The following is a 26520-nucleotide window of genomic DNA, read 5'->3' on the forward strand; positions in this document are numbered from 1 at the left end:
TTTCATTTAGAAAGCCATAAGTAAGTTATTGGGGGTCGATCCCCACTTCAGAACGCACTTTTAAACCCTTGGTACATTCTTAACAAAATTTGGTACATCCTTCATGAAATTTGGTACATCCGAGCCTAGTGCTTCCAAGACCCCCATCTGAATATGGATGAGCCATAATTTCATTTAGAAACCCACAACAAAGTGATTTGGGGCCGATCCCCACTTCGGATCATACTTTGGAACCCTTGGTACGTCCTTCACAAAATTTGGTACATCCTTCATTAAATTTGGTACATCCGACCCTAGTGATTTCGAGACACCCATCTGAGCATGGATGGGTCATAATTTCATTTAGAAACTCATAACAAAGTGATTCGGGGTCGATCCCCACTTTGGATCCCACTTTGGAACCCTTGGTACATCCTTCACAAAATTTGGTACATTCTTCATTAAATTTGGTATATCCGAGCCTAGTGCTTCTGGGACCCCCATCTGAGCATGGATGGGTCATAATTTCATTTATAAACCCATAACAAAGTGATTTGAGGTCAATCCCCACTTCGGATCACACTTTGGAACCCTTGGTACATCCTTCACAAAATTTGGTACATCCTTCATTAAATTTGGTACATCCGAGCTTAATGATTCCGAGACCCCCATCTAAGCATGGATGGGTTATAATTTAATTTAGAAACCCATAAGAAAGTGATTTGGGGTCGATCCCCACTTTGGAACACATTTTTGGACCCTTAGTACATCCTTCACAAAATTTGGTACATCCTTCATTAAATTTGGTACATCCGATCTGACTGATTCTGGGACCCCCATTTCAACACGGATGGTCCACAATTTCATTTAGAAACCCATAACTAAGTTATTAGGGTCGATCCGCACTTCGGAACGTACTTTCATACCCTTGGTAAATTCTTCACAAAATTTGGTACATCCTTCATTAAATTTGGTACATTTGAGCCTAGTACTTCCGAGACCCCCATCTGAGCATGGATGGATCATAATTTCATTTAAAAACCCATAACAAAGTTATTTGGGGTCGATCCCTACTTCGGATTGCACTTTGGAACTGGTACATGCTTCACAAAATTTGGTACACCCTTCATCAAATTTGGTACATCCGATCCAACTGCTTCCAGGACCCCCTGTTCAATATGGATGGTCCATAATTTAAGTTAGAAACCAATAAGGGAGTGGTTTGGGACAGAGCCCCACCTCGGAATGCACTTTCGGACCTTTGGTACATCCTTCATTAAATTTATTACATCCGAACCTAGTGCTTTAGGACCCCCATCAGAGCATAGATGGGTCATAATTTCATTTAGAAACCCATAACAAAGTGATTTTGGGTCGATCCTCACTTTGGATCACACTTTGGATCCCTTGGTACATCCTTCACAAAATTTGGTACATCCTTTATTAAATTTGGTACATCCGATCCGACAGATCTCGAGACCCCCATTTTAACATGGATGGTCCACAATTTCATTTAGAAACCCATAAGTAAGTGATTGGGGGGTCAATCCCCACTTCGAAACACACTTTCGGACCCTTGGTACATTCTTCACAAAATTTGGTACATCCGAGTCTATTGCTTCCAAGACCCCCATATGAGCATGGATGGGTCATAATTTCATTTAGAAACCCATAACAATGTGATTTGGGGTTGATCCCCACTTCGGATCGCACTTTGGAACTCTTGGTACGTCCTTCACAAAATTTGGTACATCCTTCATTAAATTTGGTACATCCGAGCCTAGTGATTTTGGGACCCCCATCTGAGCATGGATGGGCCATAATTTCATTTAGAAATCTATAAAAAAAAATGATTTTGGGTCGATCCCCACTTCGTAACGCATTTTTGGACCCTTGGTACATCCTTCACAAAATTTGGTACATCCTTCATTAAATTTGGTACATCCTTCATTAAATTTGGTGCATCCGATTTTGTAGCTTCTGGGACTCCCATTTCAACATAGATAGTCCATAATTTCATTTAGAAACCCATAACGAAGTGATTGGGGGCTAATCTCCATCTCGGAACGCACTTTCGGACCCTTGATACATTCTTCACAAAATTTGGTACATCCTTCATTTAATTTGGTACATTCGATCCAACTGCTTCCGGACCCCCATTTCAATATGGATGGTCAATAATTTAAGTTAGAAACCCATAAGGAAGTGATTTTGGACCGATCCCCACCTCGGAATGCACTTTCGGACCCTTAGTACATCCTTCACAAAATTTGGTACATCCTTCATTAAATTTGGTACATCTGATCCTAGTGCTTTCAGGACCCCCATCTGAACATGGGTGGACCATAATTTAATTTTGCAACCCATAAGGAAGGGATTCATGGTTGATCCGCACCTCGAAACACACTTTGAAACCATTTGTACATCCTTCACAAAATTTGTAATATATATATATATAAGAAATTTTGTAAGTGTAATTGATATAAGTACGATTAAAGATAATATTTATTAAATTTTTATCAAAAAATTAGCATAAATTCATTTAATATATTTAAGAGATTTATTTTAAAATTAAAAAAATACTTTTATTAAAACATATTTTATTACATTTTAAATAAAAACTAAATTGATTTATATCAAATATTTGATTTGAGATATGATTTTTAAAAATTTATTACTAATATGTAGTGACAATTTTTCTATTAACATTAATTTCTTTAAATAATTAAAATTATTAATAATTTATCTAATCAAATTAATTTTAAGTTATAAAATATTAGGACTTCATCATTTTTTTTTATATTGTAGCAAATTCTAAGTAAAACTATATTTATAATATTTAAAAATACAAAATTTTGAAATTAAATAAAAGTAAACGGATAAATAAAAAAATTAATAATGAAGTGATAGTAATTTTTTGTAAAATAGCAGTAATGAGCTAAATAAAAAAAAAAGTAGTTAAAAAAATAAAGATAATATAAAATAAAATGATAATATAAATTTAAAATAAAAAAAATAAATTGAAAAGTGAACAATTAAATTTTATTTAAAATGATAAATATTTTTAAAAAAATTATTTAAAAAAAAATCTATGATTTTGAATCAATAAGAAATCATTTTCATCGTTTATTTCATATGAACGTCAAGGGCCGACCTTTCAAGCCATCAGCATGCCTCCATTTGCCTTACTGCCCAACCCACACCTCAACTCTAGTCATCCTAAAGGCATGCCTTTGACATAGAGTCATGCCTTTCTTTTTCCTACTGCAAGTAGCTTAACAAAAAGAAGTTTTTCACCCACATTCATGCGTCTTCCATCAAGGTTGTGCTCTTAGGTTGACTACTGCACATAACCTACCAATATAATGCTTTTAGCAATAGGCATGCCCCTAAATTCAAGGGTGTGCCCTTAGTTTGCATACTGCATATAGAATTTCCCAATAATGTTATCATACCCATGGGCATACCTATTCAACGAAGGGTGCACCCCTGTTTTGCCTTCTACATGTAGCATAGTTATATAATGTCATTAACACATAGGCATGCCTTTCAAATGGAAGGTGTGCCCTTAGATTCCTTCTGCACATAACATACTAAACTAATGTTCGAATGCCTTCCCATGGTGTTAATGGTTCAACCTCCCTTTTACATACTCCTCACATAACACGAAACCAATTTTAAAGAAGAAAAACGATAGGGTTGCCTATGATCTAATAGGCACACCCTTATTTTGGCTACTACCCATTTCCCACAAAACTAAATAATATGCTTAAAGGTTATCAGCCAAAAAGCGGCAACCCCTACATGTAAAGGTTGAACACGATTATGCCCACTAGTTAACAATCTCTTTTTTTTCCAAGGACGCCATGTGAATCTATGTCACTTCAATGCCATCTTTGAACAATCATGACCAAGGTACAGATTTTGCTATTACAATTATATTATCATGTAACATATCCCATAATATTGAAGAACAACATACAATCACAATATATGTACACCAAACACTTCAAATCCAATAAATTACTCATTGCTTATAATCAAGGAAACAACAACGAAGATTACCAAACTATTTCATACTAATATAAAGTCGATCTTACATTATGAAGTTTAATAAAAAAACTTACAGCAAAGGGTTGTTACATGTCGCACGATTATGCTCAGGCTAATTACAACAAGAGTAATGAACTGTTTTTTTTTTTTCATGAATTGAGACTTGATTCGCCGTTTCTAGGTCTTCCAGGAGGTCACTTTGTGGTTAGAGGAATAAGAAAGGGGTAAGTATAACCCAAGGCATCACGAACGGTTCCATCTTCATCAATCATTGGCATGTCATGCGTTACCAAAGTACGCATGCTTCCAAAGTATATCTTCTCTTGTAAATTATACTTATACCAGTCATCAACATAATCAGATACATCAAACCTCATTCGCCGTATAACTGCATAAGTGTGATCACATTGGATTCCAGACATTTTCCATGCTTTACATGTGCAAGCTCGTTCCATTAAGTCCATTTCCAGGAATGCTTTTCCATTGGATACTTTCATCGAACTACCCAAGTGTAAATAAGTGATATAATTTTCACCTTTTCCAATGTTCAATGCAATATTTTCTTCTGTTTAAGGACCAATACACCTATTCCATTTTACAAGTCCATTTTTGTGCTCAACTAAAAGAGATCCTAACTTATCCATATGCTCGATGAAGAAAACACAAATGTTATGGTGTCGTTCATGTCTTAACCAAGAATTGAAAGACTCAGCCAAATTACTTGTCATCTTATCCCAACGCATCTTCTTAAATTTAGAGATTGCCCAATGTTGAGGGTTATTTTCTTCAACCCACTTCGCCAAATCATGATTAAATGTCCTTAAAGTATCCATTACAACCTCATAATCACAATCTAACCTAGCATAGGCAATATAATCAAGCATTTGCAAAGCATTTTCCTTCTCTTTCCTCCCTTGTATGGCCCACTCATGTGGGATGAATCTATTGATATAATAGGCTGACATCCCATTTGAAACCCATATATTGACACTGAAAGGGCAACAAACAATTACATAAAATGACCATCATCCGAACATCTATATTTAGCAATCATCCCTGGATTTGTTTCAATAAGCCTTGTACATAACCAAGGTAACAACTTATATGAACATTGCGGCACACCATGAATTCGTTCTTTAGCCTTCTCTTTCAAGTTCCAAGCTTGACAATAATTCAATTGCATTCTGTATTATCGACGAAAGTCTTTACATATTTAACGGGGTAAGTAATCTGGATTTGAACGAATAACATCATCAATCATAATTGTGGCTCGATTACAAAGAACTGCTAGTTGGGAAATTGACACATCTTTTAAAGAGTGATTATGTTCATTTCTAAATGTATGCACTTGAACTATTTTTGTTCTCCCAACAGCACGAGCAGTTACTTTCCAAGGGCATCCTTCAACAACACATATTACAGTCATATGCTTAAGACAATTCCTCTTAAACTTATATCTAAAACGGCCTCCTACTAACATGAGATATATTGCATCCCGAAAGTCATTTTCGGTTGAGAAGGTATGCTTAGTACCCAATATTGCACTCTCAAAACAACTTGACTCTAGTGGACCAACATGTGATTCAGCACATCTTTGATGAAATCCTCGTGATTGCATTCTAATATCAACATCTCTTGTTGAATATGGGATCGGTGAGTTAGACCTTACGATCGTTTCGTTCAAGCTGCATTATAACATCCAATGAATAAACATAAATATTAAAAAATAAATAAATACACAGAATCATTTAAGATTAGATATTTTTTTATATAACTTACCCTTGTCCTCCATTCTCAATCATTTCATCGTCTTCCACTGTTGATGCTAAACATATATATACACGTGCAAATCAGTCACTAAATTGAAACATGTTTGTCAAGTCTTCATCATTTTTCAATGGTTGAAGTGCATATAAATCAAACGGGAGAGTATATGAAAATGTTGGTCCAACTATATTGATGTTCATTTTCCCACAAATCCTTGAAACAAAATCATTATATGTCATTGATCGTTCTTAACTTAGACCCTCTCATCTCCCACCCATATATTCCACATTGCCATGTTCATCCCTTACTAGCTCTCCTCCAATGTGCAGATAACAATAAATTGTATTACTTTGATCCATTTAAATGCTACTCGATCATGTACAGCCCCTGTTTAGAAGCATGAACCTTTAGTCAAGTTGAAACAATTAACTAATTTATAAATAACATTGCCTAAACCAACTTACTTATAACAAAATTGATTATCACGCCTATGACCATCATATATTAATACATCGTTTATCTTTGAAACTTTAAAAACGAGCTTCATTTATATTTCATGGTCTACAATTAATGGTATAAATATAGACATGCATAGTGTATACTTAACATTAAGCAATGCAATTATTCTATTTTACTTGGTAGTAATTTTCTATGTTATATAAGTTAGGGTGTGAACCTCTTAATTCATGGGCCAACCATTGTTTTGGTAACTCTTCAAGCCAAATTGTGTTAATGTCACTCTCTTCGGGCCACCCTCTCAAACAATAGGTCAACCTTTATTTTACCCACTGCCCAGATTAAACCACAACAATGTTTACAACCAAGGGCCAACCTCCAAACAATTGGGCCAGCCTTTATTTTGCCCACTACCCAGATTAAACCACAACAATGTTTACAAACAAGGGCCGACCTCCAAACAAATGGGTCAACCTTTATTTTGCCCACTGTCCAAATTAAACCACAACAATGTTTACAACCAAGGGCCGACCTCTAAACAAATATGTCAGCCTTTATTTTGCTCACTGCCCAGATTAAACCACAACAATGTTTACAACTAAGGGTCTACTTCCAAACAAATGGGTTAGCCTTTAATTCACTTACTGCAACCTCTTACGAAAACAATAATTTCATCCAAATGTCATTAACTAAATTACGGCCAACCCCTTCATTGAAGGGTAGACCCTTACTATGACCACTACACACATAAACAAAACAAATTTCATATTTGTGGTTGTGACCATCAATTTTGAACCTAAGGCTCCACTACTATTTTCCCTAATTCCCACATAAATTCATGCCCGCTTTACTAAATTTGTTTTATTTTCTTCTTCAATTCAACCCTCATTCATTACAAATTCAAAACTTTTACTAAGAAATTTATTCAAACTTTAATCCCAATCATTTTTAAAATTTATACTCATCTACTCATGACTAAACATGAATTCTTTTCCCATGCATTAGATTCACCAATTAACAACTATAAAAAATCACTCAAATTACTCATTTTGGAATCCCATATAAACAACATTAAACAACAAAACATCTCGAATCCCATATAAACAACATTAAACAACAAATTGTTTGAACATTCCTAAAAATTGTATTCCCTTCACATGCAATAGTCATATTTTTCTTCTCTTTTCCTTATTCTTCCCAACAACCACATACAACACAAACACAACAATTCAGAAAATAAAATAAAATCAATATAGCTTACCACCGTCTCATTTTCCCATCATTTATCAAATTTTAAGCCATATGTCATTTCAAATAAACCCTAAATAAATTAAAATATAAATTTAGATACAATATTAATGGACATTGAATATGTAGAAATATGCCATGTAATCAAGTTTAAATCACAAAATTGCACAAATCACATAACTATGACATTATTCAAATCTCAAAGAATCAAAATGACAAATCAAAATATAAAGTTATTACAAAATTTAATAACATATATATATATATATATATATATCACCTGGAAAAACCCTTGCTTTAAAAGTTAAATGCAACTACAATATTTTTATTCTTCGTTCTCTCATTCTCTCAATTGCTTTTTTTTTCCTTCTTCGATGTAAAAGCAAAATAGGAAGTACAACCAGGAGAAAAATGATTGTCAGTCCTAAAATAAGAAGGAAATGGGTTTTTTTTGTCTACCTGGCCTTTGTTAGGGGGTTTGCACTTGGACTTTTGTTTTGAGATTGATGTTTGGTGGGAAAATGAAGATGTCGTCTTCCTTATGGTGATGGAGGAGAAACAAAATAAGAGATCAAGTTTGGAGGTTCGTTTGGGGTTGATGGGTTATCACGATTTGAGAACCTACCAGATTTTTTATGGATCCTTTCGCCTTGTGATGGGTTGTGCCTATGAACGAACAAGAAAGAATATGGGTTTTTGGTGTTAGGGTTTGGTTGAAGAAAGAAGAAGACATTTGGGGGTAAATATTTTTTAAAAAATCAATCAATGTGGAGTGTCTAGTTGGTCGGTGACATGTAAATGATCCATGTCATTGGCTTAAGTGGACAACTGATTTGGACCTTGCTTATGTGGCTTTTCCAAGCAACTTTTCTAACTAGGAGAGATGTCAAACTATAGGAGGGTATTTTTGGAAGGGCCTCAACATCACTATTACAGTGTATGAAAGGTCGTTTATTTTCCACAAAATCCACTGAATTTGAAAAGTAAAAAGTAAAGTTTCCAAAAGGCAAAATTTTGCCTCTTGGTGTATGGTTACATAAATTCCCCAAAAAAATACTCTCTTTATGGTCAAAGTGGCAGCCCGATTAATGTTTGAATTCCTCTGCTGCTCCCCAAAATTTCGCATGGGACTCTCCCTAAAACTTCTTCCTTCTTCTGTTCCTCTCGCCAAAAACTCTTGTGCATGTCCTCTCTTTTAAAAAAATATCTGTGTTCTCTCTGCCAAAAAATTCCCACTCTTCTGTTCCTCCTCTTTTTTTATTTATATGGCAGCACCTTCCTTCTATGGAATATTCTGTTTCCTTTTTTAATGCACATGGAGGTATACATTGTGGCTCACTTGGAGATTCCCTCAAGGATGAAGTCTTGTGTCCTGTTTGGTAAGTGTCCAAATCCTGGTAAGCGCCTGGTCAGAGAACAAATCAATTGTTGAAAGGATGTCCGTCAATGACTTCCCAAAGCTCAAAGCCTCATTCATCCTCATTTCACGGTAGAGAGACCTATACCACAGCATATGAGAGGGGACATCCAACTGGAGCATAGATGACTTTGAGCATCCACCAGTATTTTATTGGCTATATCATTATGGATAATAGGAAAGTACGAAGGCCATATTTTATTCTTCAGTTGGGATCCTCTTTTTCTTTTTCTTTTTTTTCTTTTTTTTGTTTTTACCTTGACAAGGTATCTTCCTTCCGTTCCATGTCATTTTCTTTCCGTTCCAAATCTGTCTCCCAAGTTGTAGGTTATTTCTCTTTTCCTTCTCCTCCAGTGTAATTGCATTCTGTCTTCTCCACTCTCTGAGAGCAAAACCTTCCTCCAGCTGCATCTCGGTAAGAGGCAGGAGAATCGGACCATCTGATCCAGCAAGACCTTCATCGAACACCTTCCCATTTGCTTCGGGCGAAAAGAACGGGAATTCACGCTCATTCGCAGCGAATCCACCGTCGGAGACATAGATCAGGGGAGGAGAGGGAATGTCTGGGATTGGCTGAGAAGTGAACACATCATCGGCAGCGGCATGGTGGTGGGTCACTTTTCCAGCCAGAGAGACAAAATGGGGGTTTCTAAGCAGATCGAGGAAGCCGGAGAAGTCATCGGAGACTTCTTCGCTCGGTAATCTCAACGATGACGAGGACGACGACGAGGACGACATCGTTTCATCAAGCGGTGGTGGAGGTAACGACGTCGTATCGACTAACACAGGCTTCTGTTCTCTGGGTTCCCTAGAGGGCTCTCTTCCCATCAAGTCAGTTCCAGACGAAAACCCATCATTTTCCATGGAAACAAACAGAAACAGAATTAATCAACATAACAACTCCCATGAACTGATTTTTCCATTATTTTCTCTATCGTTTTCTCTCTTTTTCTCAGGAAAGGGTTGTCGAATTGTTTCACGGGAAGATCAAAGTCGTTTTCGAATCTATCAGACGTGAATACGGTGGCAGATTTGCAAAAGGAAGAGAACCCATTCAACAAGAGGAGAAGAACCCTAATTGCATACAAGCTGTTGAGAAAAAATTCAGGTTTCTACAGTTGGCAAAACCCGAATTCAATGCCTCTTTTGACCCTCGAAGAAGACCCAAATCAAGAGAACAACTCATCTGAAGACAAAGAAGAAGACAAAGAACAAAAACTCCATTAGAGGAAGTTCAAGACCTTTTCTCCTCTCATTCCAATTCTCAGTCATGTCCTCAACAAATGCCTTCGTCTCAGCATCAACATCAGACGAAAGAACAATAGCAGACTCTGAAGATGAGTGTAGACCCCCTCTCAGGAAACCAGAAGATTTTAGTTTTTTTAGGATTTTTATAGCATTGGAGGAATGCTATTTCATGACCCGGAGGAGCTGGCAGCACACTAGAGATAAGTGGGGGGCCCTCTTTTTCTCTACACCCGGAAAATCAGCTGCATGGGCATGGCGGCAGGCATGCTGATGGTCAGAGACTCCATCCTTGCTGACGAGAGGAGCAGTGGAGCCGGTAGTGACTTGCTGAAGAAGACACAAGAGCAGAAGGGCAGAGAAGGAGAGGGGGGGCAGAAAAAGGGAAAAAAGGGTTTTTTAGAGCTGGGGGGAAGGAACCAAGCGATTTTGCTCCAAAGGAATCATTCAGGTTTGATCAATTCGCACCTTAGGTTCACGTTTTGTTTTGTTTTAAGTCATATCTTGCTTCATTCTTGATAGTTGGACATTTGTTTTGATTATTTAACGTGCTAAACTTGCCCCTCATTTCCTGTATTGCCTGCCCCTGTTTTTCCTCGTATGAGTTGTGTGACGGCTACGCTATGCATGAGTCGCATGATGATTGTGTTATCTGTTTGCATTTTGAAACCATTCAGAGTTTCCCACCAGTCTGTTTTTTTTAACTTCTTGGATCTCATAAAATGGAGCTGGGCAATGGTATTATCTTCCCTTATGCGTGCTCTGTTTTACTTTATGGTGTCCTCTGTTTCTGGTTCTTCTTAGGTGTCTAGATACCATATTTTTGGGTTAACTGTTTTGAACGAAGTTGTATCTGAGAAGACTCAACATCAGAATCTTTGGAGGTATTATTGTGTGGTATGTTAGGGGAGTTGAGGGATTGTCCAGCTAGTATGGCATGAAGAGGATCTGTTCTCAACAGGATGTGATATTGTTGTCTTCATGTGAGTTAAAAATGGGGATCGGTTCATTGGGACCCACAGCTGCACCGATTAAACATAGTTATAAGTCTTTATGTGTTGGCCGTAGTAGACATTGCCAGCAGGGCAATGATGAATGAAGGAAAAGAGCAATTCAACTTTGGTCAGTGGGGGAAATGGTGTTGGTAAAACTGGAATAATAAGGATGCTCATGAGGTATCCAGCATACTTGGGAGGGAAACCTGGTGTAAAGGGCAGAATGGCTGAACAATCAGTCTTGGAGCCCAATCTCGTTCCGGAAGCGTTTGGCATTGTTGCAACTGTTAGAAACAATAACTCGGGTCTGTTTTGGTAAATTTGTTGAAACCCAATTTGACAAGAGTGGAAGGTCATCCCGGGCTACTGTCAGAGTTTATCTTCTGGAAAGGATGAACAGTCAAGGTTCCATCATGGCAGTGATGCCCCCATCCAACCATGCATATCACCAAACCATCCTTGCCTTCATACTACTTTTATACCCACTGCCGTTTCATCCCATTCTCCATGCCACCCTCCTCATGCATTTCCGTTATCCCCATTACTCTTCACACCCATCCCATACCCATCTTTCTTACTCCCATACGCACCACCATTTCTTCTTGAATATCACCAAACCCATTTTTCCCTCACTACCCGGATCACTAAAGCCACCCATATCTTTTAAATCCCATCATGCCCACATTCATGCTCACCACCTTCACCCATTTATATCTCTCATACTCATCCAATCAAATAACCACACCCATCCTTTGTTCCATAGACTCACCAAGCCCATTTTCCTTCACTTTCACTCACCACCTATTCATCATCCGTCCACCTCTCATCTAAACCCATGTTCTTATCACCACCCCCTTATGCCCACTTACCCATTTTCGTTCTTTGCTTGATTCCTACGTGCCTAAGGTTCCATGTATGTACACACTTTCAAGCCCTCATCCTCTCATCTTTCATGCTCATGCCCACCATACTTCATTCATCCCATGCATACCCACTTCATGCCACCACCTTTTCTCTCTCTACACCACATACCCGTTTTTCACTACCCACCCCCACTCATTCATTTCTCTATACCATATGTTCTTCATACCCATCTTTCTCTTCAAGTCTATCAAACATACTCACCCCATGCACATCTTCTTCATACGTACAAGAGGCCCATGCAAACCCTTCCATCACCATATCCATCTTCATTCTTCCTCTCTCCAAGCCTTCACATACCCATCATTACCTTTCTCTCTCTACACCACGTTCTTCATGCCCACTTCCTATCCACATGCATGAAGCCGTGCATGAACCATGCATGCCACCACCCTTCTATGCCCACCACCTTACCCATCCTTTCTAACCACCTTTCTCTCTCTACACCACGTTCTTCATGCCCACTTCCTATCCACATGCATGAAGCCGTGCATGGAACCATGCATGCCACCACCCTTCTATGCCCACCACCTTACCCATCCTTTCTAACCACCTTTCTCTCTCTACACCACGTTCTTCATGCCCACTTCCTATCCACATGCATGAAGCCATGCATGGAACCATGCAAGCCACCACCCTTCTATGCCCACCTTACCCATCCTTTCTTACCACCTTTCTCTCTCTACACCACCCCACTTCCCTATCCTTTATCCTAGAGGGAAAGATTTGGTGAGTTTGCTCATTTTAATCTCTATAGTGGACGTTTTTTTCATGTTTGTGGGTCTTGCATATTGGCTTTAAGCCCTTGGGCCTTGGTGCAATTGGGCATGGTTTGAGTTGATTATTTTAAAGCAAGTTGTGGGCTGTGAGGCCCTTGGGCCCATTTAGGTTTGGGGTCACTATGCTAGTGGACGTGGGCTTAAGTTGGAGTCCAGCCCGTATGTGAAGATAAAAAGCTCCAAGTTGTTTTGCTCACCCATCTTAGGTTGGCCTAGTTGGAGATGTGGGCTTAAGTTGGAGCCCAGGCCCGTATGCATTGATGAAAGGCCCTTTGTTTGGTTCTCTCATTTTAAGTTGGCCCATGTCCATTCCAAGCCCATGCTCACTTCAAGTTGTTTTGTTCTCTCATTTTAAGTTGGTCCATGTCCATTCCAAGCCCATGCTCACCTCAAGTTGATTTGTTCACCCACCTTAAGTTAGTCCATGCCCATTCCAAGCCCATGCCCACCTCAAATTAGCCCTTTTGTTTTCAATTTGCATGATTTATCTCCCTAAAAACATCAATTCCTCAATAAATTTTAATTCCAATTTTTGAAATTTTAATTCTCACATCAATTTATTTAATCATCATTATCTTATTTATTTATTTATTTGCTTATTTTAAAATTCAACCCTTTAATAATCTTTCAAAATTCCGATTTCTAAAATTAAATTCCAATTTCCAAAATTTTAATTCTCACATCAATTTACTTAATCATTATTATTTATTTATTTATTTATTTGTTTATCTTTAAAATTCAACCTTTAAATAATCTTTCAAAATTCCAATCTCTAAAATTAAATTCCAATTTCCGAAATTTTAATTCTCACATCAATTTATTTAATCATCATTATTTTATTTATTTACTTATTTGTTTATTTCCAAAATTCAACCTTTAAATAAACTCTCAAAATTCCGATTTCTAAATTATAAATTCCAATTTCCGAAATTTTAATTCTCACATCAATCTGTTTAATTGTCATCATTTTATTTATTTATTTATTTGTTTATTCTTTTAAAATTCAACATTTAAATAATCTTTCAAAATTCCGACTTCTAAAATCAAATTCCAATTTCCGAGATTTTAATTCTCACATCAATTTATTTAAATCCTCATTATTTTATTTATTTATTTATTTTTAAAATTCAATCTTCAAACAATTCCTCAAAATCCCGATTTCTAAATTTAAATTCCGATTTCCGAAATTTTTCATTCCCATATCGATTTATTTAATCATCATTATTTTATCTATTTGTTTATTTTTGAAACTCAATCTTTAGATAATTCTTCAGGATTCCAATTTTCGAAACTTAACTTCCAAAATACCCATTCTTAAATTCAATTCCCAAGGCTCCAATTTTCAAATAATTTTCGAGTTTCCAATTTTCAAAAAAAAAAACTTCAAAAATCCAGTTTTCACTCGAACAGTTTTAATTCCGTTTGGTTTTCAAATAATCTTCTTTTTTCTCTTAATTTTATATAAGCGTGAATGTCATTTTCATAATTTCAGAATAATGGAATTTGTGAGATTAATTCATGCAAGATCGATTCGGGCTTTGGTGGGGGCCCCACATACGTGATTTTATGATCGATTTGAGGATTGATTGATTTAATTGCCATGCATAATTGATTTATTCTGCTCTATGACATGCTCGAAATTATTCCTTAATTGTGCACTAACCTCATTTCTTGATAGCGCTTTATGGATCACTGCCCAAGTACGCACCTACTTTCACTCTGGTAATTGTCTAAGCATATTTTGATTCTCACGTGTGCATGATTTATTCTGGGTACTCATTGATTTACTCGTCCATTGCCATGATTGCTTCATTTATTAGTAGAGACCCGACTTTAGGGACTTAAAGGGGTGCTGCGGTCTGTACCGTACCTTCCCGATAAGTAACCTGACCCCCGAACCCGATCTGGTTTTTCACAGACCACCTTTTCCGAAACAAGGAGTCACACTTAGGGTTTTTCTTTCTTATTTTGTTTACCCTTTAAAAATAAAACAAAAATAAGTGGCGACTCCAAGTCATTTTCAAATAATCAATAAAAAAACAATTTTTCAAATAAAAATCGAGCTCGCCATCGAGTGGGAAACGCATGAGCCGAAATGCGGGGTCCACAAAATGGCGACTCCGCTGGGGATTTTTTAGAGGGTCAAGCTTGAACTTAAAGTGAAGCAAACATGGCATTTGATGAGTCGATCAGTGAGTACCTGTCTCTTGATTGCACATCGGGAGTTTTTGATGCATGCTTAGATATTGTGTTGTGACATTGATATGATTGATTATCTTGATTTGGGGCTTCGGATGTCGTTTTTTTTATACTTCATTGCTAGATTAGTCTGGTACATTGACATGCCGATTATCATAGATTGCTCAGCTTGTTTTGCTTAGGTATAGCGATTCTGTTTCTTCTTGATTATTCTGCTCACTTCACATGCATAGACTCACTATTGTACATCGATTGACTTGCTGTGTTGTTTTCCCTGGCTTGCATATTATCTTGATCGTCTTTTGAGCATGATGTTCGTATTGCTATTCATCCTGATAGTCATAGCTTTTTGTGTGGACATGAGTGATATATCCTGTATTCTGCTTGACTGCATGTCGCTTGATTGCCCTTCTTCTGCTTGATTGCATGTTGCTTGTCCATGTGGGCCGCACTTCTATCCCCTTACCTCCAAATCTCTTGGTCTCGGTCATTTCCTTCATTTCGGTTCTCACTTTTGCAAGTGTGAGGCCTTCTGTGTGCTTGTTCTCTGACCGAGCCAGAGATTAGGAGTAGGGTCTAGCGACGAGCTATACCGATGTCTGGGAGCGTTCTGGAGGAGACCGACATATCGATGCTGATTGGAGTCCGATCATTGAAGACTTGTATAGCCCGGAGCTAGGTTTCATGGATAGTTGTGCGACCAGTGTGTTTCCTCTTCTGCTCTAGATTCATAGGGTTTTCGGATGCACCCACACCATCACTGCGCACTCTAGTTGACTATTGAGTATTGAGAGTTTGAGAGGTTTCACCATAGGAAACCCCCTGGGATGTCGAGGTAGTGCATGTGTGGAGGTGATGACCACCTTGCATGGAAGCACCCCGTCTCTTTGGAGGCGTGCAGAGGGTTGCGTACCGCCGGAGGGTATGATCGCTTCTGCTAGGGATCTTTTAAAGTCCACCCATATCCATTTAGAGCCACCTTCACCTCGTAGGTTGAGCCGTAGATCCTTCGATTAGGACTCCCTCCCTACACATGGGTGCATCTGAGGGCTTTCAGAGCCTCTGTGGTTACACTTCGGATTTGACACTCCCTCCTTTTAGTCTCCAGTTGAGAGTGCTTGGAGATCGGTATGAGTTTGAGTACGGTTGGATCACCTTTCGTCTTGTCGCCTCAGTTTGTGATTTTCACTCGATGAGTTTAGCATGTTTTCTCCCTAGGGCTTTCGTTCTCATTTCTTGGCTCGACGCACCTCTTCACTTTGTTGTCACTCACTCGATACTTTGGGATATGTTCATGATCATCTTTTTACACTGTACACCTATCACAGGCTCAGTACCTCATCATTTGTTTGATCCTTGGTTCAATTTTCGACTCGATGCTCATATTTTCATTACTGAAAGGTGAAAGACACATTTTCATATTCACACATTTTTCGAGAGATTCACCTTGATCACCTTATCATTTTTTCTCTTATGGAGCTCGAGTTGAAGGTTGAATCAAGGATATTTTGGTCTATATTGAGTATCGATCTCGTGGTAGTGTTGTTCTTCACACTCCATTTATTTTCTTCACACCTCGATCATTTTCTGGATCATCGATAGAAATTCTTTAGTCATATTTGTAGTTGTCTCACACTAGACACTCATGTGACTCTAGAGATTCTATCGTCTATCCAAATTTTGATTGTCGCCATATGATTGTGTATCACACCTTGTCATGTATTGGGTTGTGTTATATCATGCGTTGGTCACTGTTCGCTGCGTCCCGTGTCGTTGCATGAGTCGTGTTTGAGTCATTTTGTTTGGGTTCTTTTGTAGGGGTCTATTTGTAGTCCCAGTCTTGGTTCAGTGCCCTGGGTTGAGTGGGATAGAGGTTGATTCGTATCTCTGAGTTGATATAGACGGATTCACAGTCAGTTTTGATTGGTTAGCTTATCGCTTCTGTGGTTTCGATTCAGGGGGCATTGACCAGTTTGAGTTAGAGGATGGATACTCAGCAGAGTAGGCATGTAGTGCTCGAGGACACGCCATCTGATTTAGTGACTCCACCTGTTCTACCTGTTCAGATGCCAGCTACACAGACTTTGCATGGTCAGACTACTGTCATTCCACCTACTGTCACACCAATTACCATTATTGAGGATCCTCGTTCTCGTATGGACAGACTCGAGCAGAGAATTAGACAGATGAGAGATCCTGATGAGATGATTTCATGGGGTGACCCCGACGATGTGCCAGTGGCCACTTTGCCAGTCGGTTTCAGGATGCCTGATATAGAGAGATATACGGGAGTTGGATGTCCTCGTATTCATCTCAGACTTTATAGCACAGTTATGAGAGCTTTTGGTCTAGATGAGGCACAGTTGCTCACTTTGTTCCCATTGTCATTGAGTGGCGCGACACAGAGATGGTACGCTTCATTAGAGTCATCTCGTCGGAGAACTTGGGAGGACTTAGCACAGGAGTTTCTGAGACAGTATTCCTTTAGTGGTGATACGAGCGTTACGCGCAGAGAGCTTGAGTTTCTTAGACAGGGATCAGATGAGTCTGTTTCTTCTTTTATCTCCCGTTGGAGGGAGAAGGCCGCTGAGATGATTGAGCGACCTACCGAGAGAGATCAGATGAACATGTTTTTGAGGAGTTTGCATCCTAGGTTTGCTCGGCATCTGACAGGAGTCCCATTCCAGGATTTCAGATCATTGGTTCAGGCTTTGTTCGATGTAGATGATGGCATATTTAGAGGATTATGGTCAGATATTATTCCTTCCCCAGATACTGAGGGAAGGGAGTTGGTGGATCATCTGAGAGCTATGGAGATGTATGTTCTGTGGACTTTCATCATCGACGACCTGGTTATCATCCCTATGCGAGTCACTACAGATACCTAGGAGTGATTTCCCGCCTTTACAACATCATCATCCTCATTCAGTTCAGCAGTACCCTTTGTGCATCCTCATACTATCACGGTGCGACCTTCATTTCAGTTTCAGCGTCCACAGACTAGTATCCCACGACATGAGCAGTCTCGTCCCATCGGCGACATCAGAGGACTTATTCTGATTTGGGGATGCCTTTGGATAGAGCTTTTGAGCGACTTAGAGCTACTGGTTTTTTAGCACCATTGGCCCCTAGGCCACCCCCGAGTATGTTACCTCCACGTTTTCGTACTCACGAGTTCTGTGCATTTCACCAGATGGCAGGCCACCGTACTGATTATTGTGCTTCTCTACGTCACACCATACAAGATCTTATTGATAGTGGTGCGGTTAGCTTTCCCGTATCGACCACAGATACTGATCTCGGTTCAGATATGACTGTTGATTCATTTCCAGCCTATTCCACACATGCAGTTCCTCCTCCTTCGGGCTTATACCATCATGTTTGAGACACCCAGGGCACTGATATTCACCAGACGTTATGATATGGCAACCTTGTTGGTGTACTTTTGGGACTACATTATTAGTTGGTCGTTTTGAGTTTTTGTTCTCTTTTCTTTTTATTTGAGTCTTGTTTTATGGTTAGTGATTCATGTTTGTACCTTGTGTTTCGAGAGTAGACCTTAGTGTCTTATTTTGCATGATGTACTCTCATTTCGCTTAGTGTATTGTTGTTTTCTTGGGTATGCGTTTCTATCTTCTTGTTATTGTTATCATTATTTCTTATCATGCATTTTATGTGTTGTTATTTGGTAGCATCGTGTGTTGCTTTGTTTTGTCTCTTGTATGTTTTTGTTTTAGAGTCTTGGACAGTTTTAGTGTCGTGACTGGTCCCCGAGCAGAGATTGATGGTATGATGATTATGATACAGAGCACCTTGATACTAGACTTCTTCAGCTGAGGTTCACCATGTCGGACGAGATCACACCCATTACTCTTACTGCTCTTTATGAGATGATGGTGGATTTGACGCGGAGGGTTGAGAGGATTGAGCTTATTTTGTCAGAGCATCCATCGTCATGAGAGAAGCTCCAGGAGTAGCGATGCGTTCATTGCCACATTTGACTCCATCGATGTTTGCTGCTTTGGGTGCCTCACATCCACGGCCTCGCCCACATTCAGTGTTCCAGCAGCGCTCCTCATCCATTTCATTGGCTATGCCGACACGACCTTCATCCCGGCTTCAGGGCCCTCCAGTTATTACAGTCCCTCAGGAGCGACTTCACCCTCATCGACGATGTCAGAGACGCTTTTCAGATTTGAGCACACCCCTGAGCAGAGTTCTTGAGACGTTCCAGGCCATGGGATTCTTGGCTCCTCTGGCTCCCAGGGCACTTCCAGATCCTGTGCCTCCGCAGTTTCGGCTTGACTTGTATTGTGCGTACCATCAATCAGCAGGACATCACACTGATCGTTGCACTGCTCTACGACATGCCATACAGGACATTATTGATTCTGGGACGTTTGGCATCCTCAGTCCGATATGTTTCCTATTCCTACCTCAGCTCAGGCCATGCATGTAGACTCCCCTCCACCAGTAGTCCCTGATCTTATTGATTGGGCGATTGACTCATGATTGGCTTGCCTTGGTACAGTAGCGCTCAGATTTTGTTCCTTCTGTGGCCAGAGATGTGACGACAGGACCAGTCACTGTTTTTGTTTTTGTTTGTTTAGTCTTGTCTTACTTGTGACTTTTAGAGACTATAACTCGATTTCTTGAGTATTGTCTTTGTTATCTTTCTTTTGCATGATGTACTCATCGGATTATCCCATTGGATGCATTTTCTTTTATGGACATGTGTTTGTGTTTTGTGATACTATGATTTGTACTTTTGACTCGAGGCATATCTTCACTTGCACGTTGTGGTATTGAGGCTTGACCTATCATGGAGGATATTGAGCCTATTGGCCTAGGATCAGAAATTTGACCTAGGGAGTTCGAGACTGGGATACATCTTCTAACGATTAGAGCAGTACCTTGCTCACTTCCCACACCTTGACTTTGTTTTGACCTGCGTTCCATGCGTTCCATCCATTATGAGCTTTGCATAGCATCACCTTTGAGACCATTATATGACATTTCTATCCTCGACCTTTCTAGCTTTGCACATCCCCTCTCTGATTCGACCAGGTAGAGTGTGAGGAGTTTGAGCCCATGGTTGTTCTTTCATGGCGAGGGATAGCTTATGATCTTTAGGTGGCTTACGATATGAGGATTGGTCGAGTGCTTGATGAGACTATCACTTATTTTGCCGTGAGTATAGAGATTGATCTTGTACGATGAGAGTTGGCTTGTGACGGGCAGTCATGCCTGATGAGATCACTGTTTACTTTGCCTTGAGAGGATCATCTTTGAGATTATTATGGAGCATTCGGAGTACGGTTGATACATGATCCTAGAGGAAAGTTCAGACCCAACTGGAGCGGACCTTATTTCATCAGGGAGTTGACCCCAGAGGGCACTGCATGGCTGATGGATTTAGACGGAAACCGATTCTCAGAGCCAACCAATGTGGATCAGCTAAAAGGTACTATGTTTGAGACCATGGTCGCAGGATGGGTGGCCATCATTTCGGTTAGCCATTACCTTGTTATTCCTTTGTGATACATAGTCCGTTGCTAGCCCGTTGAGCCTCACATGCGTATTATAGCCTTTCTTTCTTATCGCCTTGCTCACATTTTCACACCGGGACAGGGGCCCTTTAATGTATGCATGCATTGTTTGGGAGTTTCATGAGCCTTGGACCTAGGGGCATGTTTTTCTCATCATCTTTTCCTATCATTGCACCTTTGCATTTTCATCTCATCTTATTGGTTGTGTTATTCATCTCTTCTTTCCTATCCTATCTACTATTTGTTTGTCTCATATTCTCTTCACCCTGAGTGGTGAGCCTCCTCAGTTCATCACATGGAGGATAGTCACATCATTTCCACCATCTATCTCGCGGACACTGGTTTAGAGATCCTTAGTTTGAGAAGGTCATCTTGTCAGAGAGAGTTTGTTTGTTACCTTAGCACTTGGGGGTGTGTCCATTTGTTATTGATATCATCTTTGGGGTTCATTTGTTCATGTTCAGGGTACGCGTGTTTGTATATATGTAAAAAAAAAAAAAAAAAAAAAAAAAAAAAAAAAAAAAAAAAAAAAAAAAAAAAAAACGTAGGTGTGTATTGTTTTTTATCATTGAGTATGTATATTGATGTCTGGGGGTCATTTTTATCGAGTATGTTCGTTATTGGGAGTTCGTATGTGAGCTCTCCGAGATCCCATGTTATTTGTATTGCTCTGTCATATCTATTTGTGAGAGAGATGAGTGACCTTCTCCTAAGGATTCCGAGTCATTGTCCTTTCCATCATTACATTCATTATTGATGTGACTTCACTTCATGTTTGATCTGAGGCGATCACCACATTTCTTCACATATTCATTGTTTCGCTGTCGCTTTTATCGTTGCTTGTGATTCATCTCATTCCTTTCACATCTTATTCTCTTCTTACAGCAACCCATCTCGGGTTCGATACTCATTACGCATCATCATTACACATACCACTATCAGTTCATGTTGCTTCATTTGTCTCCTTATCGACATCATATTCACGTTAGGCATCCTCAGGTCCATGGCTCATGGGGTTCACTATACATGTTGCATTTCATATATGAGGGCATGAGTTTTGATCATTGGGTATTTGAGCCTAGTTTCCTTTCGTTTCTATCACCCTATCACCTTGGCCTACGTTACGTCCCGTGTCTTAAGACCACCCTGAGGCCATGGGATCAGATGTCGTCTTCGGCAGCCTCTACTTGGACAGGTGATTGAGATCTGGTTGACATTTAGATATCGTCATGTTTCTTCTTCTGGGAGTCGCCTCTTTGATGTGTAGGACTGATTCAGTTGTGTTCGGATCACCGGGATCGTGAGTTTGACGATGATTGACTTGGTATCACCTGATTTTGACCTATCGTACCTCTGGTGCCACACTGGGGCATATCCCATTTCATTTGGAGGTTTATGGATCCTCACAGACTTGCACGATCATCATCACTTACTGGATGCTCACTGAGGTGTGGACATGATCGTTACTTTACGGAGCCCCTGAGATCCACCCAGCCAGGTCCGCACTTCTCGACACTTGGATGCCATCATGCTTCTCCGTCTGGGAGGTACATCTTGGATATGTGTGCATGATTCAGTTATAGATTTACGGACTTTCATGGAGGTTACATGTGCGATGATAGATGATTTTGTGTCGCCCGGTTTTTGACCTGTCGTACATCCGATGCCCATACTGGGGCATATTTCCGTTTCAGATGAGATTTACGGATCTTCACGGAGGTTACATGTGCGATGATAGATGATTTTGTGTCGCCCGGTTTCTGACCTGTCGTACATCCAATGCCCATACTGGGGCATATTACCGTTCTAGATGAGATTTACGAATCTTGGTGGGATTGTGCACTTATCCCCATTTGCGAGACGTGTGTCGAGACGATGATATATTTGCTATCTTTATGATGATTCCGCAGCGGAGCCTCTCGGGAGTTGCCCAGTCATCCCCACTTACGAGATACACATTGACACGATGTTTCCCCCGTGGAGCCTTTCGGGAGTTACCCAGTTAAGCTTGCACCTCGCAACGCTTCGATGTCAGTATGTTTTCCTTCCGAGAGACGCTCCTTTGATCTATGGGTCTGATTCAGTTGTACACGTGGATGACGTGGATCGCGCATTCGATGACGGGTGATCTGAGCTCATCTGGTTTTTTTGACTCATCATGCATTGTGTTTGATAGCTCTTATGTGAGCGACACCTAGGATTGATTCGGGAGCATTCTGATTGTGATGGATCAGGAGTTATGGTATGGCCTTACACTGGGGCATACCATCTCAGAGAGTTTTATTATCGGATGACCATTATGTTGAGGCATACTCTTCTCAGTCGATGACGGATTTTTGAGCCATGTCCATTCCTCGGGGGATATCAGATGTCCTTTTTCACATTGGAGCATGAGACAGGATTGGCGCATTTCATCTGGTGTATTTTACACAGGGGCATACCCCTTTCGGTCGATGATGGTTTTTAGGCATAGCTGTTCCTTGGAGGCGATTAGCACACTGGAGTACGAGATATGAGCCCGGATGTTTTCTTTGATGTGATCACGGGAGCGTAGCCTTCTCATCATTGTTGACAGACTTTCCAGATGATTGGATCAGGACACAGACACTTATGAGAGCATGTAGCGGAGTTTAGTCATTTCAGGGTTTGCCCTATACCGAGGCATGACCCTTTCATTGGTGGTTGATCTTAGAGATACCAGTTCACATTGGGACATGCTCTTTCTTTAGAGGAGGTCAGATACTCTCTTCACATTACCACGATGACTTTGAGGAGCGGAGATTCATTTTGGATCAGATGATGCATGATTGGTTATACTTTTCTCATGGATGTTTGATTTGGAGATGCTTACACTGGGGCATAGCCCTCTCATCGATGTTTGATTTGGGGACGCTTACACTGGGGCATGGCCCACTCATCGATGATGATTTTGTGAGATGACAGTTTATGCCGGACACTTACTTTTCGGAGATCATTCTGCACCGAGAGTTTACCCGTTCTGAGATGATGCATTCACACTGGGGCATGGCCACCTTGCTGATTTTGACATTGAGACTCCATTTCGTGTTTATGATTGCTGCTTTCGATGGATCATGGAGTCATTGACACCCTGGGCTCAGTCTTCTCAGCGTACCTAGTTTGATTTGGATATTCACTTATCTTTGTTACGCACCCATACATCCTACATTGGACACCGTTATACCTACACCCATCTTATCAGAGCCTTACACCTTTTGAGCTTACATGTTTCATCATCTTACCTGACCTTATCCTCTTCTCTTGATCAGAGGAAGATGCAGACTAGTCTCGGGCTTTCTGGTTGAGTTTTCACATGCCTCTGGGCATTAGGTTCAACATCTTCCGTGATGGTAGGACCTGTTAGATTATTGATATATTTGTGATGATGTACTCATATTGATAGTTGCCATATTGTGTCTTGATTTGTTTACATTTCAGACTTAGGGTTTTGGTCAGCATTTGTTGGATCCCTTATTTTGGTTTTGCTTTGTCAGCATAGTTTTGGTGATGTTTGGTCTTGTTTTAGTGTTTTGTTCATTGAGGCTATGTATGTGTTTTTTCATTGCATCATCATTGAGCATATCCCAGAGTGTCTTGTTTGGTGACATTCTATGTCTTATGTTGGTTACTATCTCACACTGGGGCACACCCCCATCCTTCAGTTCATTAGATATTTTGTGGACTTTCTCACTGCTCAGTCTATTTCTTGACCTTTGTGAGTTGTCATACCGGGGCATACCCCTACCCTTGAGTCCACCAGACCTTTTGTGATTTTTCTCATCCCTTGATCCACTTCTTGATCTTTGTGAGTCATCATACTGGGGCATACCCCCTCTCTTTGGGTTTGCCATGTCTCGTGTTGATTTCATGATTGTCAGACCCATTTGCCGATCTTTATGAGTTATCACCTAGGGCATCCCCCTACCGTCAGTTTGTTTAGGGCATCCCCTTTGTTTCATATTCACCACCATGGATTTTCATCCTTGGGCCTTTGAGATTATCACCACCATAGATTTTCATCTATGGGCTTTGATCAGTTTTTCACCATCATAGATTTTCATCTATGAGCATTTGTTTCAGATTTCACCACCATAGATTTTTATCTATGGGCCTTTCAGTTATTTCACCACCATGGATTTTCATCCTTGGGCTTTTGAGAGTTTCACCACCATGGATCTTCATCCTTGGGCTTTGATCAGTTATATCACCACCATAGATTTACATCTATGGGCTTTGATCCATTATCACCACCATAGACTTTCGTCTGTGAGCTTTGTTTAGTTATATCACCACCATGGATTTTCATCCTTGGGCTTTGATCAGTTTTATCACCACCATAGATCAGCTATCTATGGGCATTTCAGATTCACCATCATAGATTTTCATCTATGAGCATTTGTTTCAGTTATCACCACCATAGACTGGCATCTATGGGCATTTTTATTGTATCACCACCGTAGGTCTTCACTTATGGGCCTTCTAGTTTAACGTTTAGAGTTAGCTTTTTGGTTTGGCTTCCAGAGCTATTATTTTCTCAGTTTGGTGTTTAGAGTCAGTCTCGTCATTCAGAGTCACAGCTCCTAGCATTCATATTCATTGGCATTGCACGTCTCACCTTCATGGTTTTGCATTCGTCCTCGGTTTTCCTCGCTTCGTTACCCTGTGCTTATCGCATATTCGTCTCGTGGTCCACGTAGGGCAGTTTCCTTTAGACACGTTCTTGTTTGTACTCCAAGATGGTTCGACCATTACTCATCTTTGACATCGATCTTCGGGTCACTTCTGGAGACATCTTAGAGAGAGATTGGGTCCTTAGTGTGGCTTCAGAGGCGCTTTGAGATAGGTTTTCTTTTAGGATTAAAGCTTTTGTGTTCGTCTGCTAGCCTGAATGAGTTTGCGTTTCACTAGTGTCCCTATGGGGGTCTCCTTGGTTCTTCGGTAGAGTTCACTTCATTCCACTCACTATTCACACTTTCTTTTCATTCCAGTATTCATATTCCTTGCACTCGTGAACTCTACCGAAGAGGGGCATATTTGTAGACCCCCTCTCAGGAAACCAGAAGATTTTAGTTTTTTTAGGATTTTTATAGCATTGGAGGAATGCTATTTCATGACCCGGAGGAGCTGGCAGCACACTAGAGATAAGTGGGGGGCCCTCTTTTCTCTACACCCGGAAAATCAGCTGCATGGGCATGGCGGCAGGCATGCTGATGGTCAGAGACTCCATCCTTGCTGACGAGAGGAGCAGTGGAGCCGGTAGTGACTTGCTGAAGAAGACACAAGAGCAGAAGGGCAGAGAAGGAGAGGGGGGCAGAAAAAGGGAAAAAGGGTTTTTTAGAGCTGGGGGGAAGGAACCAAGCGATTTTGCTCCAAAGGAATCATTCAGGTTTGATCAATTCGCACCTTAGGTTCACGTTTTGTTTTGTTTTAAGTCATATCTTGCTTCATTCTTGATAGTTGGACATTTGTTTTGATTATTTAACGTGCTAAACTTGCCCCTCATTTCCTGTATTGCCTGCCCCTGTTTTTCCTCGTATGAGTTGTGTGACGGCTACGCTATGCATGAGTCGCATGATGATTGTGTTATCTGTTTGCATTTTGAAACCATTCAGAGTTTCCCACCAGTCTGTTTTTTTAACTTCTTGGATCTCATAAAATGGAGCTGGGCAATGGTATTATCTTCCCTTATGCGTGCTCTGTTTTACTTTATGGTGTCCTCTGTTTCTGGTTCTTCTTAGGTGTCTAGATACCATATTTTTGGGTTAACTGTTTTGAACGAAGTTGTATCTGAGAAGACTCAACATCAGAATCTTTGGAGGTATTATTGTGTGGTATGTTAGGGGAGTTGAGGGATTGTCCAGCTAGTATGGCATGAAGAGGATCTGTTCTCAACA

The 26520-nt window shown here is 40.1% G+C and overlaps 1 protein-coding gene across 1 annotated transcript; it reads left to right on the forward strand.

The window, feature by feature from the left end:
• The first annotated feature begins 8818 nt into the window (after positions 1-8818).
• On the forward strand, positions 8819-10256 carry LOC117920438. The gene is made up of 3 exons (XM_034837971.1): positions 8819-8900; positions 9502-9751; positions 9877-10256. Exons 1-3 carry the CDS (start codon positions 8819-8821, stop codon positions 10145-10147), a joined length of 603 nt encoding a protein of 200 aa, XP_034693862.1. The 3' UTR covers positions 10148-10256.
• Positions 10257-26520: the final 16264 nt, after the last annotated feature.

The sequence above is a fragment of the Vitis riparia genome, chromosome 1 (genome assembly GCF_004353265.1).
Source record: "Vitis riparia cultivar Riparia Gloire de Montpellier isolate 1030 chromosome 1, EGFV_Vit.rip_1.0, whole genome shotgun sequence".
Taxonomy (NCBI): domain Eukaryota; kingdom Viridiplantae; phylum Streptophyta; class Magnoliopsida; order Vitales; family Vitaceae; genus Vitis; species Vitis riparia.

Coding starts and splice junctions, on each gene's coding strand:
- LOC117920438 (XM_034837971.1), top strand. CDS start 8,819: ATGGAGGTATACATTGTGGCTCACTTGGAGATTCCCTCAAGGATGAAG. Junction 8,901..9,501: donor TGGTAAGTGTCCAAATCCTG/GTAAGCGCCTGG, acceptor TTGGCTGAGAAG/TGAACACATCATCGGCAGCG. Junction 9,752..9,876: donor GAGGGCTCTCTTCCCATCAA/GTCAGTTCCAGA, acceptor TCTTTTTCTCAG/GAAAGGGTTGTCGAATTGTT.